General features: G+C 38.9%; 1 protein-coding gene across 9 annotated transcripts in view; it reads right to left on the reverse strand.

Moving 5' to 3' along the window:
• The window catches only part of svilb (supervillin b), a 61572-nt gene that overhangs the window by 33591 nt on the left and 6637 nt on the right, over window positions 1-21344 (reverse strand). For 4 of the 9 annotated variants that reach the window (XM_028473439.1, XM_028473440.1, XM_028473435.1 and 1 more), the window contains exons 1-13: window positions 18595-18911; window positions 13567-13630; window positions 12219-12310; window positions 12075-12132; window positions 11842-11990; window positions 10173-10998; window positions 9572-9637; window positions 4631-5926; window positions 3891-4061; window positions 3586-3623; window positions 3438-3499; window positions 3185-3321; window positions 1084-1366 (exon numbers count right to left, since the gene is read on the reverse strand). In XM_028473439.1, coding sequence (XP_028329240.1) covers window positions 1084-1366; window positions 3185-3321; window positions 3438-3499; window positions 3586-3623; window positions 3891-4061; window positions 4631-5926; window positions 9572-9637; window positions 10173-10998; window positions 11842-11990; window positions 12075-12132; window positions 12219-12310; window positions 13567-13630; window positions 18595-18655 — 3303 coding nt within the window. In that variant the 5' untranslated portion in view covers window positions 18656-18911. Of the gene's footprint in view, window positions 1-1083; window positions 1367-3184; window positions 3322-3437; window positions 3500-3585; window positions 3624-3890; window positions 4062-4630; window positions 5927-9571; window positions 9638-10172; window positions 10999-11841; window positions 11991-12074; window positions 12133-12218; window positions 12311-13566; window positions 13631-18594; window positions 18912-21344 lie in introns of those variants that run through there. The other 5 variants (XM_028473441.1, XM_028473436.1, XM_028473442.1 and 2 more) reach the window with 5 other exon arrangements.

Here is a 21344-nt window from a genome sequence, read left to right on the forward strand (position 1 = left end):
TAAAGTTCAAATTTAATTCAGCGCATTTACTGAGCCTGAAATAAATATTCCCATAAAACATTTTCATGTTTTATGATAAGTTATGATAGCCCTAAATTAAAAATTCTTTCAATTTGTTTTGACTTGCCTCCAAAATGTGGGTGTTTTTTTTTTCCATTTTTCTCACCTTAATGGATTTTCACCCCAGTTTCAGTGTGCTGCTCATCATATTTAACTAGTTTTGAAGTTCTTATGGTAGCTTTATCTCAGAAAAAAATGTTGAATTTTTTTTTATTTCAAATCTTTATCTTCCATTTTTATGCCTTACTATAGTCTTTTCTCAGAAAAGAAATCTATTTTTTCCCCCATTTTTTTTAAAAAAATGTCCAAAATGTTTCTATTTTCATGCCTTACTATACCCTTATCTAAAAAAGAAATTCCCAAATTTTTCCATTTTCACGCCTTGGCAATGACAGTTTTTATAGAATTTCTATGACAATTACAAATACAAAGTCAGCTCAATTACAAATTAACTTTGACTACAACAGCAACAGATTTTTTCAAATCAATTACGCAATGACAATTATAATTGACTCCAACCCTTCTCAGGAGACAGTAAAGATCTAATTATTTTACAAAACAAAATACTCAGGTCAGATTTTTTTTCTTCCTGAAAAAGAAAACTAAATGTAAAACTATACATTTGTTGTTTAAAATTTGACATTTTCTCATGCTGTGTGTTCTTTTTTTTACTGTGTGTGAGTCTTTTGGCTCTGCAGGGATCTGTGTCACCATTGCATTGAATACCAATGCAAACTAGTGAGCTATAAAGCACTCACTGAATTCATTGACCTGGAAGTGAATTGTCTGGAGCTGTAGGGCTTTGGAAAAGATCTGGTAACCTCATCCACTGGATCCCGTGTATTAACTTCGATTGAGGAAAGGGATTTTCTGTGAATATTGTTCAACTAAATCATTTAACATAGTGTGTGTACCCCCGAAATGAATGCTAACATACAGATTAAGGATTTCTATGTTTAGGATCATGGCTTTCATATTATATGTAACACATTGATTGTTTATTATGATAGGACTTTATTGTACCTGCTCCACCTCGTCCTGTGTGATGGGTTGTGTCTGATAACGAGCGTTGGCTCTTCGCTGGCGGGTGTCCCCTCTGTGTCCCTCAGCTTTGCCTGTGGGCACGGCCAGCCTGTTGAACAGAGCCATCTTCTCTGACAAACTGAGCGCGGACAGGTCAGGCTCCTCTGGGATGAGCTCCTGGATATCCACCTCTGCGTAGGACACTTGTTCTGCTCTTTGGTTCTCCTGGCTTTCATTTTCCTGCTCCTGGCCCGACGAGCCTGGTTGAGAAGATTCTTGAGTACTGGTGGAGTGATTGGGGACTAGAGTTAGAAATTGGACAATGGGTGACATTTAACCTTTAAAAATATCCACAAATGTATTAATCTGTCTTTAAAGCTGATATCCAGAGTTTCTGAGAAATCTATGTTTATGTATGATTTTTTTGAAATGCAAAAAAATACCTAACTAGTCTTTTACTATGGTCTACTGCTGGTGGTCATTCATATACATTAATGTATATATGTCCCGCCTTCATCCTATATATCCCTATACAAATGCAAGAAAGCGCCAACTTCGCCCAGCCAATAGGCTTCGACTTCCTGGAGTGGGCCACTGTCAATCAAAGTGAATGCATGTGCACCGTCACAACAGCAAACAGGTATCACTGAGCAGCAGAGCACCATGGAGGAGCTCTCCGAAACTCCAGTGACCCATTCCACGATAGCCAACGTCCGGGTGCAAAACTTGTTGATAAACATCTTCGTGACCGCAACAGAATTTATCTCTGCGCTGCTTTTCAAAAGTGGAGGAACTTTCTGCTTTTAAAAGGATTCCGAAATTGACCAGGATTTGGCGACATTTCTCATGGATAGGTAAAAAACATGTTTTAATCAAAAGTTATGGCACTTTAACCATAAATGTGTAGTTTTTGTAGTTATGTGATTCTGTTATGCTTTGCAATGCGCGTGCACAAACGTAGATGAGTAGCTTATTGGCAGAGGCAGGGGAGGAAGTAGAGCTGTTGAGGGCGGGACATTGAAGCGTTCTCTCAGAAACTTCTGATAGTAGCTTCAAGGGACATTTAATATTGATCTGGCAAGAACTGGCTTGTTCACTTTTTGTGGAATGATCTTGATGAAACAATTAAACAAAGCATAAATATAATGCAGTTTAAAAAACTACAAAAGACACTGTATATCTTTGAAGGGTACAGAAATGAGGAAGGAGAATGTAAATCTAACAGATGTTAATGGCGCATGTTTATTTTGGGTTCCTTTTTGGTTGTTTTTTTATTAATAGTTTGATTGGAGTATTTATTTGTATTGTCCACTTAGTTTATTTTATTGGATTTTGCATTTGTTAATGGTGAAAAATGGAGGTACGACTTGACAAGCCTAGGGTTCCTCAAATCCCTTGTCGAACAAGTCAAATCTGTATTATATTGAAATTGACTTTTTTATTTTATAGAGATTTCTATATATATATTATGTTTGTTCGTTTTAAATAAATGTTTCCTGATTTAAAGTGAATAAACAATAATTTATCAATGAATAACCAAAATTATGTCATCAAAACCAAAGAACATGCATGCAAAAATGTAATTTCTCAGTCAGTTCGTATAAACTTGTAAGTCATGGCTATTTAAATCAAAACCAAAAACCACTCCAACCAGTAGAGGGTGACACTGAGTTTTTCAAATAAAGTCCACTACTAGGGAAAAAAAATAAAGGGAAGGACCTTATTTTTACAAATTAATGACCTATATTCTATCAATCACTGCATTTATGCAGTACATGATATGTAATACAATGCTATGCAAAGTTGCCAATAATACCTGCATAAAACTTAAATGTGGACATCCATCTATGTAGTTTATGGTCCTACATATTTACTGATCAGTGGCCAGTAACACTGACAAAGGCAAATGTAGAGGGAAAAAACGGTAAAGATGAAAAAACCATAACAAAAAACATGCTGTGGCTAAAATAAATAGAAGGAAAATGAAGAAAGAAATGTGAATGAGTGAAGAAATACATTATAGAAGAAGACAAAATGAGAGTAACCAAGTCAAACAGACATGATGCCCACACAATGTTTCCATGTTCAATTAAAGATGTACCTTGCGGCATTGACCACCTCTATGTTTGTGATGGGTTGAGTTTGTGAGCGGTCCTGAATCCTTCTCATGCGTCTTTCAATAGCAGCGTTTCGTGATCTTGGTTTGGGAACACCTCCCTCTGACGTCCTTTCCAGCTCCTTGATGACAATGTCAATGAACAAGCACATTTTAAAAAGCACTACTAAAAACGTTTGTACTCTACTCCCCTTATTCCTGCTCATGTTGTTCACCATTTTAGTAAATATTTGCTTACCCTGAAGAGGGACCTCTTTGCAGCAACACTCATCTTTGCCCTCTCATCCAGTTTTTCTTCATCTGGTGATAAAATAAATCAATTTATTAGCATGCTTGGATGTAAATCTGAGCGTCACATCACTAGGTTTGCAAAAAACTGTACTCACCATCTGCATCTTGCAGTTGTGGGGGGCTTGGACGAGACCTGCCAAACAAAAACTTATTAAAACTCTGAACGTGGCTAAATATCTTCATGATCACTGGACTGTAAGTCTCAACTACGTCTGAACCACAGCACAGATTATTATTAGACTGTTTCAGTATAATTTAACAGTTTTTCCTAGCATTGCTGGTGATTTCTCATGACATGTCCATATCAAAATTAGGTTATATTGATGTCTACATACATCTGCACTGCCATCATATTCAATATTCTGTTCTTGAATAGTGAATTCCTTCTAGGTTACCGTACCAATCAGACTCCAGTCGCTCAGCAGAGGTGATTGGCTGTGTCCTAAACCTTTCTGACATGCGGCTGTCCCCTGGAGATATGTAGCGCCGAGGCTTTCGGCCAGTCCGGTCCAGATCAGGGCCACTTGTTGAATCCAGCTCCGAAGTTGAAAAGTCTACTTTCGCTGGTTCACTTAAAAACACAACAACATGGGACAACATTAGAGGTAAGGGTGTGATTCTGGTCTTTCCTATATTTACAAGAACCAGAAAATGTACAAAAAGGTTGAACACTTTCAGGACAACTTCATTGCAAACCCACTTGTGAGGAACCTATGTCTAGTTTTCACATGCAACAGCACAAAACACTAACAGTATACGTTGTAAGGAAAAGTGACAAGTTTTCTAATTAAATTAAGCATATGAAGCTTGATATATTTGAAATGGCTAAATACCTTAACATCTTCAGGTTATAGATCACAATAAGAAAGTAGGAGTCATCAATGCATTGCAACATGCTTTTTTAAATACTTATTTGACATTTTCTTTACAGTTCAGGCTTTATAGGACTTAAAAAAGAAAAACTTGCAGACTTTGTGAAGAGAAAAGAAGAAATTTCATGCCAATAATGTGCAAAAATCTACTATATTTTAACAGAACTTAGGGTTTTTTGTTTCACGCTTTTTATCTGTCGCAAACTTGAAAATTTACTATTAGAAAGTTTTTTTTAGTGCAACACGACGGCCATGCAGATGGACCTACAACTCTGGTTTCCGGTTAGCATTCTCCAGATAAGAGTGTCTCAGCTGTGCTACTGACACCCTGGTGTCCAAGGAGCCCATCTCGCCATTAGCCACTGCTGGGGGAGCAGCCCTGGCTGCCTCTCTGGCTGCTGCCCTCTCCATACGATACATAGTAGAGTGCTGGCTTATGCCTATATCTGACATGGACCGGGTTCTTATCTTGGGTTTAAGTCCTCCACTCATCTCCATACTTCTGTGTTTGGCCTGAAGCATATCAGGGTCCCTCTGGAGGTAAACAGCTGTGTCAAACCTCTGGTTCTCTGAAGGGTTCTGCTGCTGTCTTTGGGATTCAAGTCCCCCAGAAATACAGACCTCTTTTTGTTGTTTTTGGGTGCCATCTTGCTCCTGTTTGGAAGGTTCCTGTTCTGTCCAGTCATGCTGTCTTTGAGAGACTTGATGTCCCTGGCTTTCCTGTGCTGGTCTTGCATAGTCATGTCGGTGCAGCTTTTGAGGATCTTGCTGTTTAATGTGAGTTACATGTTGTATATCATGGAGATCATACTGATGTTGTATTGGGGCTTCTTTTTGATCAGGATGTGGTTCTAGATGGTATAAATGTTCAGACGACAGACGTTGCTGGTGCACAGAGGCCTGGGAAGGCTGCATGGATCTATGAACTCTCTCCTCTTGGTTTTGATGACTAGGTGGAGCTTCTCTTTGACTTTCTCTGATCCTTTCAACATTTCTCTCCCTCCCCCTCTCCCTCGGTCTTTCTCTATCCCAATCCTCCTCAGAATGACTCGTTCTCCTACATTTTGGGCTGCTGTTTTGCCAGTCCACGTCTTCTGGTCGACCTCGATGAGGATCGTCCACACTCTTTTCTCTTCGACGAATCTCTGATGGTAAAACAGCTTTCCTGCTCTTTAGCAAGCCTTCTGTATGGGCTTCCTCTTTCAAGGCTTGCCTGGCCTCTGATCTTGCCTCTCTGTGGGGTGCTTGGATTTGATCGGCACTTACTCTTCTTCGTGGCATCACTTCAGGTGGTCCAGAAGTTTTTGCAGTTGTTACTGGAGCAGCCATGACCAAATAGGGCTGAGAGTCCACTGCAGAAACAGAGTGTTTGTGCTCAGAGGTGGGGGGAGGGTAGGTTGTTTGTCCATGGGCAGGGTGGTGATCTGGACTGGGTTGATGATGAGGTACACTGCTTTGTTTTGTGGGCTCGGCTCGATGTCTGTTAATTTGGTGCCTGTCTGGACTCCAGTCGCTGGGCCTCTGGACAGTTTCATCCCTGGACAACCGATCCCTTACTCGAATTCTTAGAGAAAGGAACGCACATAGGTCATTGATATTCTGCTGTCATTAGTACCATAAGCTATAACCCCAAACAAAAAAAATATATAAAGAACAAAAAGAACCAAGCAAGTCAAAAACAGCAAAACAGAACACACTTTTACAGGTGTAAAAATCTTTGGTAGAAATAGCAAGCATAGCCAAATAGGATTCAGCTATAACATACGTAGCAGAATCTCAAAAATGATATATTAATATAAGTACCCAAACCTTACACTAGTGTGCTATAATGAAATCAAATGGTAGCATGTCCTAGGATTAAATGCAACTTCAGCTCTTTTTTTGTCAAACTATTTTCATCTCCAGCCAGACCAAAGGTCAAAGGTGGCACTGATCTGGCTGTAAACCGCCAAGTCAGGGATAATCGACAGAACTCTGCTTTATCTGAGCATGAAGAGATTATGTGCACATACTAATGCTTGCTTTCAAAAGTAGCTAAACAGGTGACAAATAATTTTGGCCCTTTATAGATTATTACATTAGCTTAGACAAAGGGAGGCAAACTGTCAGTTCAAGGTTAGCATTTGGTTTTTAAAATTTGACTGGTGCGCCTGCAAAATTACTCGATCCGGCAAAAAACTAGCAAAACATGAGGTATCATAATTATTGTCACTATTGTTTACAGTTGCATTAAAATCAGTGGTACAAAGCAACCAAAGAATTTGTAAATCGTGGAGGAAGTCAATTTGAATATTCTACTTTCATGTTTAAATCCAATTCAGAATCAGGCTAATCTTTCCTTTATAACCTAGACAGCTGTGTAAGGGATGCAATCCGTTCGGTTTCTGTCTCATATAGAAAGTAATTATTTCAAAACCCCAGTGAAGTTTTTCAGTTGTTGATGTTATTTCGGATAGGTGTATCATTTTGTTAGAAATTCTTGTCTTTGTTTCTGTCTGTAGGTGTTTGGAAGTGAATATTTCTACACCCTATGTCCTGTCAGTGTGTGTGTGCACAGCAAAAATAAACAGGCTTTCCTTCTCATTCCACTCAGGTGTGCCCAAGCCCAATCTCCTGATTGCCTTACCTTTCTATTTTTAGAACTGTTTGAAGAACAAATGTTTGCTGGTTCATTGTATTGTCATCTCCATCTGTTTCTATCGGGGGTTTTGCTGTTTCAGTTTTCAGTCAGCCCATCAGTTGTTTGTACCTTTATTATTTTTATCAAGGAGGTTATTATTTGTCTGTGAACAGTCTAACTCAGGGGTGGTGAACTCCACACCTGGTTGAAACCAATGTGTTGTCATCAAGCTTTGCAGAAGCATGATACCGAGCCATTCATTTGATTCAGGTGTGTTGGAGCAGGGACACATCGAAAAGTCTCAGGAATACGGCCCTCAAGGACTGGAGTTCGCCACCCCTAGTCTAACTCAAAGAATTTTAATACGATTTTCAGGAAATATCTTAAATGGGAAATAGAACAAGTGATTTCTAGTTCATTTTTGTTTGTACCTTGTTGGTTTTTGTTTACTAATGGCCCTTTTGCTTCAAACTTTCCCCTGCCTGTCTGTCTGCTGCTGCCATTGCCTCTTGCATTTACGTCTTCCATAATCACTCTTCCCCATCACACCTCACAAATCACACGTGACAGTCTTTAAGCTTTTTTTTTTGACTTGAGTTTGAATCTGTTTCCTCCATGAATTCTAAACATGTGCATTTATGTATTTTTTATTTGCTTGCTTTTTAGAAGTGCATGTGCTGATTAAGATGAGATACAATGGAGTGGCAGTAGAGAACTTGTTTAATTGAATCACTCCAGCGTATCTTCTGAAGGTATACATTAGGCTTTAGAACAGAGATCAACATTATCTTGTTCTATTATGCTTTTTGAAGCAAACTAGTCCAACACTGACTTAGATGTCGCCAAATTTGAGATAATGATAACTTGCCAGTGGCAAGGAAGCAGTAATGTTGACCCCTGCAGACACGGCCCCTCCTTTCATTTCAAGTTCTTCTGTCATTTTTGGCTCTTTCTGCGATTTCAGTTTTGGAACTTTTACTATTTTCATCCATAAGCTAAACGAAAGTTTTATCCTCACATGCTTGTTAAGTGCAACTGGTATTCAGTTTGAAGCTTTATACAGCCAGCAACAGAAAAAGGATTATACTGACTCATTTAGGTCATTACTGTATATGAATTTTAGCAGTTTATTCAACTCAGACTTTGACCACATTAGCAGCCTGTCACATACAGTACATATGCCACAGTGTACTTAGGAAAATAATTTCTACCCCAGTAATTTGACCTCATTAGAAAGTTAAGATAAAATAAAAGCATTGAGTATAAACTTAATAATAAACTAAACATTTTATATGCATTTCTCAGACAGTAACTAGGTTAAAGTTGCTGACACAGAATGTGAGTAAGGTGCAATTTTACATGGGTTAAAAGGCCTAAATTTGAAGAGGGGGCCCAAGAGATCTAAGTTGCTGACAAGCGCTGAGTCTTCGTGTCTGTGACTGAGTGGATCAGGGTCTGAAGCCGACTAATGTTGTCACCCTTACAACTCCGGGTCAATAACACTTCTCAGCTGCTCTTGAAACACGTCGGCCACACATGTTTGCCTTTCTTTAACAAGAGTCAAGGCTGAGCTGATGGTTTTATTCTTGTAACATTACACATTTTATAAACTTCTGGTAATGTTTGGAGATATTTACAGAAGAACTGGGGCCGGGGCACTGGGTTTTAGGTCAGTAACAGTACATTAAAATACTCAGTTATACAAAGAGGGTTGACAATTAGTTTTAAACTACACTATTTAAATAATGACATTGTTAAGATATGACAGGAAGTATGGGATCAAAGTTTACTTGGAATAAAATGGGGGCGAGAAGAGGGTGAGGGTGGGGGTTGGGGGTTAAATTCTTGGGAAAGTTAGCTATTTTGTCCACAAGGTACATGTTTCATGTGATAAAATTTTTAAGGAATTTAAAAAATTAAAAATGTCACGTTCTCCATTGATTTTGTATTGAAAAAATAAATTACTTTATTCATAACAAGGTTTAAATCCAATGTCATTACAAAATCAAGTGTTTTGCATGAATTTGGGGCATAGCCTGCACTGAACAAATCACAAACACATCTCTCGTCTCCTTTCAATAACTGGTAAATTTGCTCTTAGCGCGTTCCAAGAAAAATTGTGAAATACACAGTAACGCTCCCCACCACTTTCCAAACTGGGAGTTTATCAACAGAGAAATACAGTTCCAGCAAAGACAGAAGAACACCAATATGTTTTATGCTTCTTCCTCTTCTCTCACCAACAACAAGGTTTTGCGGGTATGGGGCCATCTTTGTGATTCTTGAGGCTCACTTGCATGGAAGACAAACTAGCAAAGCATGCCTCCGACCACATCTCATTTGTAGGACATAAGCTGCACCAGTTTAAGATAAGTTTATTGGTTTGACATGTGAACACAATGTTGTTTCTGTTGTAATGTTTTACACCAAAGTAGAAGATGATGCAGAAAATAATAAGTGTGGAAAAATAAGGGGCCTCATTAAAAGTACGAGGCATAGTTCATAAGAGCTGCCAACAAAAATTTCATGTACCCAGTGGACGATGGAGGATTTAATAGGGTGTTCACACAAATGCCAAGTGGGCAGTACCTTGAGGGGCACTGGGTGTCTGAGTCTGTGTAGAGAGACCAGTCACTCTTTGACAGGGTGGACAGGCTACGGAATAATGCAAGAGGGTCAAAGTCAAAGAGAAATTTCTCTACCTTTTACTGGTCACTCTATATAAAATATAATCAATTTAGAAAATGTTAGTGTTGCATTCACACATTCCTTAAAGGGATATTTCAAACTGTTAGAGCTTTTTTGTGTACTTATAAGAAAAAGAAAACTGCTCTTCCTGTTACTCTGGTGACTGGTATGCCTTTCAATTAAAACACTTTGTGTCACATATGTATGAATCTGACACATGTTCAAAATTAGCAGGCACTAATTGTCATCAGTTTTAGTGGTTGGCCGTAACCGTGATGTAGGGTGTTTTTAAATCTGGATGATGCACAGCTAAACTCTGCAACTAGAGTGAAGCTCTGTACATGAGTTTCGCATCATAAGTCAACAAGACAAAATATAGTAATACTGCATCAGCAGAGTATATCTCCTACAACTAAGGTCAAACTCTTTAGAAGAAACACAAAGACACTGGCAACACAGAAGGGGGAGAAAGCTTTAAAAGATGTGGTATTTTTCCACTTACCCCTGCCTGTTGAGGATGCTCTGAGCCTGCTGCTCAATGAATAAGTCTCCAGGTGAGATGCCGTAGCGGGGGGAGGGCAGAGATGCTCTGCGGGCAGTGCGAGGAGAGCTGGGCACTGCTGCTACGCTGTAGTCCCTGGTGGAGGTGGGGCCTGGTTCTGTGTGGGCTGTGTCTTGGTGGTGTGGCTGGTGTTTTGGATGAGGCTGAGGGGGATGCACCTCCTGGGTTCTACTCCTGGAGGTGACTGAGCGCTCTTGATTTCCTCCACGCCTAACATTCTCCACATTCATCACTCTTTCCCTTTCTGAAAACTTGCTCGCTCTTTCTTTTTTAAGAGGTGGAGCTTGGGTTGAGTGGGTGGAGCTTGATGTAGACAAAGGGGCAGGATCTGGGTGAGTCCTCATGTAAACCCTGCCAACACCAGAGCGGTATGGCATCCTAGCTTCCTGTCCCTGAGCCTCCTCTTCCTGCCTGTCCTGCCTGGCATTGCTTTGCTTTTCAGAAGTGTCTGGATCCCGTCTGGAGCGGTAACGTGGAGTGTAATCCATGTCCAACTCCTGATCCAGGAGGATCCCATAACGCTCCGACAGCTGGCGGCGACGCTCGGCTTTGTATCGGGCGATGCGTTCAGCTTTGGAACTGAGGCTGGTGGTGTCTGGGGGGCCAGTTGTTGGCGTTGATGAAGTGGATAGTCTTACTGGGTCAACATAGACCAGTACTGGGTCGGAACGGCTGCTGCTGACACCACCTTTCACCTGAGGAGATCTGTTTGGAGACGACACCTGTGTTTTTGGTGCCTCCTGCTCTTCTCGACTGTAGCGCCTCACTGTGGTAAAAAAAAGTAAATACTCTTTCAAGAATGAGAATTAACATGCAAAAAATTTTGTGAATTGTAAAAAAACACAGCAACACTTTTTGCCATAAAATGGAAATCGTATTTGATTTGGTATAGACATATCAGTGACATGCACATATTTACAACTTTTTTTTTCTTGCAAAATGGAGGAGCATGCAAAAGTTCTGTGCTCAAAAGCAGTTCAAAAAATACTTGCAGACCAAAGCTTTTTAAAACTATGCAAATGTACATAATTGCTAAATACAACGATAGGCGAATTCAGTGTTTTTCAATCTTGGGTTCGTGACCCAATGTGCGGTCGCCTGGAATGCATTAAATAAAATTACTGATTAAAAACATATATTCATTTTTTTGTAATTATTGTTCCTTTAAAAATAAAAAAAACACAACAGACAATCTTAAACAAGATTAAAAGGGAGTTTTTTCTCCTCACTGGAGCTAACGCATGGTCATGTGGATTTGAACTGAATTGAACTGTAGGCTATTCTATACTTTCACTTTCTCAAATATAAATCTAGTTCAAATAAAGTGCAGTATAAGGAAAATGAGAAAAACTCAATATATGACCTGGCACATTTTTTCACTTTTTGTGCAATAATCATGGCTACTCTGTATTTGTTACGCAGTCTAACAAACATGATTAAAGACTAATTCTAGAAAAAAATATTTGGGGTCGCCAGAAATTTGTGATATGAAAAAGGTTGGGAATGGGATCCACTGGGCTTATGGTACTGTGTTTCTGTGAATTTGGGTGGGAGTCTTTTTAAACAAGGCAGCATCATATGTCCGTGCAGTGCAACGTGCCATGCTTACCCATCACACATGGCTCACAGTGGTCTGAGGCGCGGGTGTAACGTGGTGGATCCTCCTCCAACATCCTGTTGGAAACTAAACCACTGGGCATCAGCGTGTTTGGCACATCGCTTTCAATTCCCTCCAGACGCCGAGCAATTCTTTCTTTTCTAGTGGAGGAAAATAGGCAAAAGTCAACCATTATTATGCGCAGTGAAAAAATTGCTAGATGTAAAAGTGCAGTGTGAATGTACCTGTTCATTACCAAATCCTTATTGACTGATTCCTCAAAGTGCCTCTTCAGCTCTGAAACTACAAGTATAAGAACTATGTATTAGACAAGAAGTAAAAGGACAAAGTAAAAAGTATTTTTTAGTGTTTTTCTAATAGATGCACACCCTTCGGAAGGACAGCCAGAAGTTTGGCATCGGTATCTGAAACGCTCTTGACCAACACGGTGTTGTCGTTCAAGGCGAAGTCACTCTGAAAACTGATTCAAAGGAAAATAACTTGAATTTAAACAGTAGTTCTATTCAAAAATGAGTGCCTTACTAAGTCTCCCTTCACATTTCCAAGTAGGGCTGAACGATGAATTGCATTTGCGATATTATCGCGATATTTTGAAACGCAATTTTCTAATTGCAAAGGCTGCACTTTTTTTTCTTGTGAGTGTTCAAGAAGTGCAGTCCACATGTTTCATGAAATGTGAAGTTAGTTAGGTATGTTGAAGAGGTAAAGCCACAGATTTGTTTGCTTTATTGATGTAATCTATTTAAAATTTAAATAAATCTGAAATTGTTTTTTATGAAACTGATTGATTTATTGCTTGTGTTCATTGAAAAATACATGACAAGAGGCCCTTGAAAAAATAATCGCATATTAAATCGCAATTGCAATTCTGAGAAATCGCAATTAGATTATTTTCCAAAATCATTCAGCCCTATTTCCAAGCAAGTATTCTGAATTTCTTTTACATGCACACTTGGAGCAGTGAAGACAACTTGTGGACGTATAGATCACAGGCTGTAACGAGATTTCTCTCTTAGTCAGCACTGCAGTGCCTTAAAATAAAGCAGACTTTAAAAAGCGACTCCAGGTAAAGGTGACACTTATCCGCTGTCACATCTATCAAGAGCCGAGTTAAGATTAAGAACTCTTGACTCTTCTTCAAATAGACATGAAGAGTCAAGGCTGTGTAGGATATTGTTGTCAAGCGGCAATACATTGTGTACAATGAAATAAACAAGCCAAACCTGTATATTTACTGTTCATTTTAGTTGAAGTCTCTTTTCTTTTTCATGATACATTAATAATTGTTCACCAAAAATTAGGTTGATTTGCAATATTGAGGAAAAAAATTAGCGTTTCTTCTCAACTCATGAGCTCATTGTAACAGAGTGCTAATGTTTGAAAGCTAAAACAACCAGGGCAGTCTGAGTGGACAAATTCATAACAGGGACTGGTGCAGACTGCTCCTAAAGAAGGTATTATAGTTCTAATGCCTTGTGAACAAAAAAGTGTCTTAGCATAAGCTGTTGCAGGCATCTCCAGCTTTTAGTACTTACTTACATGATTATCTTAAGTATTCCATATGTACGGATATGGTAAATACTGTAAGTGCAGCTAAACAGAAGGAGGGTTTTTGAATGTCTGAAGAGTTTTGATTGGTCAAATGACAGCATACTATAGTATATCATACAAAGGCACATATGTGTCACATATACAGAGAGGTTTCTATTTTCTCACCTCAAGGATTCGGTTGGCAATGAAATTGAGCTGCGAAGTTTCCCCGGAGCTTTGGATCCAAATCCTACAAGGAGAAACACAACTCAATTGAAAGTTGTACGAAAAACAAATACATGTATTAGAGGGAACAATTTTAGAAGAATAGCACAATTTTCTAAGGCAAGCCTCTTGTACTTGTGTGTACAGGAGATCGTTTAATAAGAAGGTTGAACTTTTCTGACAAAACTAAACAAATGCTTTTCACAACATTACTCCTCTGTTTTTACAAGTTTGGTCTGGGGTCTTAGTCTTAATCACGCACTGTTGAAGACGCACAAACCCTGAGGACAGGCAAGGCAAGGCAAGGCAAATGTATTTGTATAGTGCATTTCATACACAAGGCAACTCAAATGTTCACATTGGATGCTTACTTCAGCTCTCCTGGCAGTTTGTTCCACTTCTTTGTAGCATAACAACTAAATGCAGCATCACCATGTTTACTGTGAGCTCTGGGCTCCACTATCTGACCTGTGTCCATAGATCTGAGAGACCTGCTGGGTTCATACCTGACTAACATCTCACTGATGTATTCTGGACCAAACCCATTCACAGATTTATACACCAGCAGCAGAACTTTAAAGTCTATTCTCAGGCTGACTGGGAGCCAGTGTAAAGACTTTAAAACTGGAGTAATGTGTTCTGACCTCTCTGTTCTGGTTAAGACCCGAGCTGCAGCGTTCTGAACCAGCTGTAGCTGTTTAATGCTCTTTTGGGGGATTCCTGTCAGAAGACCATTACAATAGTCCAGTCTGCTGGAGATAAAAGCATGGACCAGTTTCTCCTGATCTTTCTGAGTCATTAAACCTTTCACTCTGGAGATGTTCTTTAGGTGGTAGAAGGCTGTTTTTGTGATTGATTTGATCTGACTGCTGAATGTCAGATCTGAGTCAATCAGAACACCAAGGTTTTTGATTTGGTCTTTAGCTTTTAAAGATCGAGATTCAAGATACTTGATGATAGCAGTCCTATTTTCCTTGTTACTGAAGACAATCACCTCCATCTTGTCATGGTTTAGGATAGAAGTCATTTTGGGTGGAAGTCCTTCAACAGTCCGTGATTAGATTACTCACTAACTTCAGCCACCAGAACATCTGTTTTAGGGGAGAAAAAGGTCCCTTAGGAGAGCTCTTCTTCTCTGCTTCACTGTCTACTACAAAATTGCAGAGTTGGAACTCTTGCCCCCTGCGATCGGAGTTTGTTTTCAGGGTTTTATTCTCTTTTGGTAAACAAAAGATGGTTACATCGGTATCTTTAACTTTTCAAGGTTTGTTAGAGCAGTTAAAGCTGATATCTGGAGTTTCCGAGAAATCTATGTTCATGTATGATTCTTTTGAAATGCAAAAAAATACCTAACTAGTCTTTTACTATGGTCTACTGCCAGTAGTCAATCATATTTGTCAATGTATATAAGTCCCGCCTCGTCTTAGTAGAACCCTATACACATGGAAACGAGCACTGTGATCGCCCAACCAATAGGCTTCGACTTCCTGTTTTTGAGACTGTCAATCAAAGTGAATGCGGAACTGTGCACGGAAACAAGGCAGCGTGTCACAACAGCAAACAGGTAAATATGATTTAGGCTCTCACCTGACCCATAGACCTATATCAATGCGACCTGTTATGTCCGCAATGCGCATGCAGAAAAGTAGAGGCGTGGCTTCTGGCAGATTGGCAGAGGCAGGGGAGGAAGTGGAGTTGTTTAGGGCGGGACATCGAGACATTTCTCAGAAACTCTGGGTATCAGCTTTAAAAGGAGCACAAGTCGGCATTTTCACCAAAAGAGCTGTTAAATGATCTAAAAAGCAGGCTGAATGCTTCACTCTAAAAGAAAAACAATGGAATGTTTACAGGCAGTGGGGTCATGTGACGTCATCGATCACATGATTTCAAGATGGTGGAAAACAGGCATTAAAGGAATATGGTGAATAGATCTTCTAATAAGTACATTTCAATGATTTTAGGCCACATTTGTGTAGGATCCCTTTAAAGAGCTTTAATGAAAACTACTCAAATAATTAGAGGTAAAAAAAAATATGGTAATCCTGTCAAAATGGAGTTTACTGATATATTTCTTTTTTTTTTTTTTTTTAAAGGATTTTTTGGGCTCTAGTGGCCTTTATATGACAGTTGCTTGACAGGAAGGGGGTTAGAGAGAGCAGGGAATGACACGCAGGAAAGGGTCCCAGGCCGGGAATCGAACCTGGACCCGCTGCAGGTGAGGAACTATAGCCTCCGTACATGGGGCGGGCGCTCAACCCACTGAGCTACACACCACCTTACTGATATATTTCTGAGAGAAGTTTCAGTCTATTGTATGTAATTAATTTACACACGCATGCACTTCACTTGTAGCTGTGGTACCATCCTGTTAAAAGTGAGAGAATGTTAGAGAAGCAAAACTTTAACTTGCCACAACACTGTTGTCTTTAAATGATAGCAACATTTTCTAATACAATTAAATGTCAAAGGCTCATTAGTAATTAAACATCTCTACATCAGTGTTAAATATTTTACAGTGTTTTATTTTTGACATTTATTTTAATTCGTTAGAAAACACTGCAATACAACAAACACCTCGAAAAAAAAATGGGCATCTTTATTTATTTATTTTTCTTTACAAAGTACTGACCTTCTGTTTAAAAAGCTTTTGTTGGGTACGACTTTGATATATCAGCGGCTGAATGGCCAGTGGTTGAGTCACCCCTCAGAAAAATGCACTAAGAAAGTTCACACCAAGTTTCCAGCTGATTGCTGACTCTTGCATCGTGGTGTCATGGCAACAGCAGCCAGTTGTAAAGTTTTCCCAGTATAGGAGACGGATCATCTTCCCGCAACACACACGCATTCAGAGCACCAATGTTTTGAGGCTTTCAGTCAGCGTGTAATAATAGAAAATAACATTTCCCCACATTACACTGTAAAAAATATTCACATTTATATTGCATGTGATCCAAATTATGTTTTTACTTTAATGTCACTCAAATTTCTTTTTGATTCATTTCATCCCTGATAAAGGTAAAATGTAAAACATGTTTGATAACACTTTACTTGAAGTTCTATACATAAGGCTGACATTACGCTGTCATTATTATGACATGGCACCTGTCATTAGCATGAATAAGGTGTCATGAAATCATTAAGTGTTGTTCGTTCCCCTAACCCCTAGATCCCTCCACCTAACCCAAAAATGCCAACATAGCTCCAAAGGTGTCATAATTTAGCAAACGACACTTAATGACAGCCTTCATGACATTGTGTTAATGATGGATAATGACAGCGTAATGTCAGCCTTATGTATAAAACTTCAAATAGTGTTACCAAATGTTTCCCTATATATAACAGTTGACTCAATGAAATATTTCCGTCATCGCAAATCCTATAAACATGTGTGCGTATGTATCTGTTTGCATATCTAACTGCCCAGGACTTCATAAAATTCTTGCTTTGTGGAAAGTCCCCTGCATGAGTGTCAGTCTGCCTTCCCTTGGAAACGCCTGCAAGTTGTCAACAAAACAGGCCGCTGAAGGCTGGCAGTGCAAGAGAGAAGCTTGGACTATATACCAAAGTGAGCGTTGGGAGAGAGGAGAAGGCTTTTCTATAAATATGCAGAGATGCACAATATACACCCTGGTTAAACGGGGTGTGGGACATGAACTGTCATCCAGTGAGGAAAAATGTGGAAAGGATTATCTGTGACAACAAGAAGATCACACACAATAATGAATACACACTACCACTGCCAACATAACGTATCTGTTGAATGTTAAGCCTTCAATAATTGTTGCTATCCTGTACAACGATGTTTCTCAAATGGGGGTACGCGATGGAACTACAGGGGCACTTGAGAGAGAGAGACATTGTAGAAAATTACAAATGAAAGCGTTATAAATAGAAAGTGTCTATTCGTAAGGTTGCCGTACAGACAACCCCCGATGCTGTTGGTACGTTTACCAAAGTTCACGTACGTAGCGTCTTAGGGTTAGGTTATGACCCTATATCGCAACAATTTTTAGGGTTAGGTTTACGGTTAGGTTTAGTCTTAGTCACGTGACTTAAACAGGCCAATTAGGGGCGCTGCGTACGGATAGGATGTTGGTATATTGATTGTTTATTTCTAGTTAAAAATTATATCCGCATTAAATATTACCAGCAACTCACAAAACAACAAGATAAACACACAAAATAAGATGGAAATACACTGAATAATTAAAAAAAACAATAATTGAAAGAAAATTACACTAGATTACTACAAAATACGCAAAAATAACAGAGGAACAAACAAAATGACACCAAAAACACATACACTGAGAGAGAACAAGTTAAATAATACCAACAACACACAAAAATGACAACAAAAAACATAAAATAAGAGAAAAATATACTGAATAATAAAAAGAACAAACAACAACAAAATACACAAAAAACACATTAAATGATGATACAAGGGTCCCACATCAGGTGGGAAATTACCCTAATGATAAAAAGCTATGCAAATAACAGGAGGCACTAACTACTGTTTCATTCCACTTATTTACATAGTGAGTGACATCTCTAAAATGTGTGTTATCACTCATTCATTCCATCATCATGCTCTAGAGTTGTTGTTGTTTTCAGAATTCGGAGCGAAATGTGTTAGTCGGACATAAGGGGGCACTTGGAATCAAAAGTTAGAGAAAGGGGGTACTTGAACCAAAGAAGTTTGAGAGCCACTGCTGTACACCACCCTTTGCATACGTCAGTTTAAAGTAACTATTTAGCTAAACCCTATTTTTAAACATGTCTACAAAAACTAGACTTGGCAAAGACTTCCACTAACTGGTCTTCCTGCCACAACCGAGATTTGAACCGAAGTGTCCTTTCACAAGGCAATCATTCAACTTGTCCACATTCCTACATTATTATAATCATTACCACACAATCTCTAGCACTTAATAATGTCCAAAAAAACTAAATACTAGGGATAAATCGATCCTCTTCTTGAGGCCTTACCTGAGCCACACGGCTGCACATGGTTCACATGGTAACTAGAAATCCATGGGTTACGAAACATGTTTAGGGACAAGATGAGGAGGATAACACGCCGCTAGACTCCCCTTGGGGAACAGAGGTGGTTGGGATGGTGAGACTGCAGTGGAGAATGCTACAGGCAAACAGGCAGGTAGGTATGGAGGTGATGACACAACCCCACAACCTCATACACGCACACACACACACACACACACAAACACAGTGACAGCCCAGTCCAAAAAGCAAAGCCTGACTGTCTATCTCTGTGCGTGTGTGTATGTGTGCACGCGTGTCTGTGCATGTGTGCATGCAAAGGCAGAGAGAGAGAGAGAAGGAGAGAGAGAGCACAGCAGGGTGCTAAAGCAGCTCAGAGCCCTAATCAGATTACAGGCAGAAATTAGCCTTGATGATAAAAACTCTGGAACAGGATTGGAGGACAGTGCCAGCAGGACTGCAGGAGGTGATAGGGGTTCAGGATTTCTGGAAGTCAGATGGCGGCTTATGAGCACACACATAATCAGTCGTGCTTCAGCCAAAAAGGATGAATGCCATTAAAGCTCCTCATACTGTGAGCACATTTGACAATAACATTATGAAACTGTTTTGCTTTAATATCTCATTTATTCATTTTTTGGAAAAAATAAATTTTGGTGTACACTAAGTTATTGTTTTAAAGTACTTATAATTACTAAAGGACATTATGAAATAAAAAAACATTGTGGAAATAAATATTTAATAATAATAAAACGTATTTCATAATAACATTACCTTATTTAACAATTTAATGGCCAATAAATGTCTGTTATTTATCAAAATGGTATTTATTTCAAAATGTTGTTTTTATTTATTTAATAATGACTCTTTTGGGCGATGTTGAACACTTTCTTTAAAAGCAACTAAACCTAGAGGTTTTGGTAGATGCGCGTCTAGGCTGGAAATTTAAAAAAATGCCTTGATTCTGGGCGGGGCTACTGGAACAGCTAAGACACGCCTAGTCTATACTATAAAGTCTCCAAAGAATCTATGCTATGCTAACTACCTAGTTAATACTCACTATACCTCTCTATTCACAATTCTCTCAAGCCAACCTACTCACCACAGATTGCAGAGTCAACAAGTGCTAGTTTTTATAAGAGGGGTGGGTCCAACAGTGCTGGTTCATGATGTAAGAAGCCACAAAAATGTCACAAACCACCATTCTCAGCCAATAGCAAAATTGTACTGTATTAGCCAGGTTTCAACCCATAGAGGGTAGTCACTTACATTTTTACAACAAAATATGCCAAATGGAAGTTCTTTGAAATGTCAAGAGTTGGACAATAATCAATCAAGAGCACTATTTCATGCAAAAATACGTTTTGGTTTTGGGGGTTTAGTTACTCTTTAACTTGATGTACATTATAGACATCCTATGAAATCTGTAACTGCAACAATGCAGTTGTTTCTTGATCAAAGTTCAAAGCTGCATTCTTCACCAAAACTAACACTTTTATAAAGAGTGTCAAAAGTTCTGCATGGATATCATTTTATTTTCATTTTTATTTTATTGTAAAATGGAATCTTATAAACTGCCATTTGGAGCATGTTTGTATTTGTATTTTAGCTTGATGGATCAATAGCTTCCTGCACCCATTGACCATGAACACGATAAGAATGTAAAGTAAACAAATACAAAGATTCATCATAAATGATGATACTATAGATTCAGTGAATTCCAACTCTTCTTCCTCAATGTTCATGTAAAAGAAATAACAATAAATGTTGTGAATCAGTATTAATTACCTGCTACCACTGAGCAATGCAGACAGAATAACTTCTGCTATCTGTTTTTATGCATATTAAAGGTGGAGTCCACGATCCTGTTAAGAAACTTTTTTTTGTTATACTGGGTGAAACAGTCCTTTTATCCTAAAAGCTGCAATCCTGTAAAAATTCTGACCAATCCCTGTCATTCGGTCTGAATAGAAAGAACCAATCAGATGCCTTTATGCACACTCATACATCACGGGCCACTGTTGCTGGAAAAAACTTATTATTCCAGTTCTAAAGTTGTTTTCCCCAAATTCTATCATTGCACCACAATTCACCATTTCATTGCCTATATCACAACGATGTCACCATAATAGCTAGAAGCAAAAAGCACTGTGAACAAACAAAGCAATAGTTTGAAGCAAGAATTTTGGCACGAGAGGAAACAAATAGCTTGAGTTCTGCATACCTGCTTCCTCTCACACACAACACACCTATCCACTTTGTTCCTTTTTCACAAAATCGCCACATCTATAGAAGGGGATTTGAATGATGTCATCGTCTATACTTGCGTTGCAGTGTTTGCAGAGCACACGTCACATCCAGACATGTCTTTTTTCTTTTTTTTTTTGCCATAATAAATCAATTTGACTTTGACATCTTACCCTTTAATTATTAGAACTAGTACAGTATGTATTCATATAGTGGGGGCTTAAGTAGAGTTGTCAATTATGGCCAAATGAGTGTGTGTTTGACGGTTGGATGTACAAAGAGGTGTACATACTCTGTACTCTGTAGTGTTATAAAGTGGTATATTTGCGAGTGCAAAGTAAAATAGTGTGTGCAATTTCCCTAGTTTAATTGTATGGGACATGCGCATGATAAATGTGTTTTATTTCATATTTTTTGTTTGCGCGCATGCACATACTAAAAAAAATGGACCCGCAGGGACTATTTGAAACTTTCGGGAACTTTTCCATTAT

This window comes from Gouania willdenowi, chromosome 17, assembly GCF_900634775.1.
Source record: "Gouania willdenowi chromosome 17, fGouWil2.1, whole genome shotgun sequence".
Lineage (NCBI taxonomy): Eukaryota > Metazoa > Chordata > Actinopteri > Blenniiformes > Gobiesocidae > Gouania > Gouania willdenowi.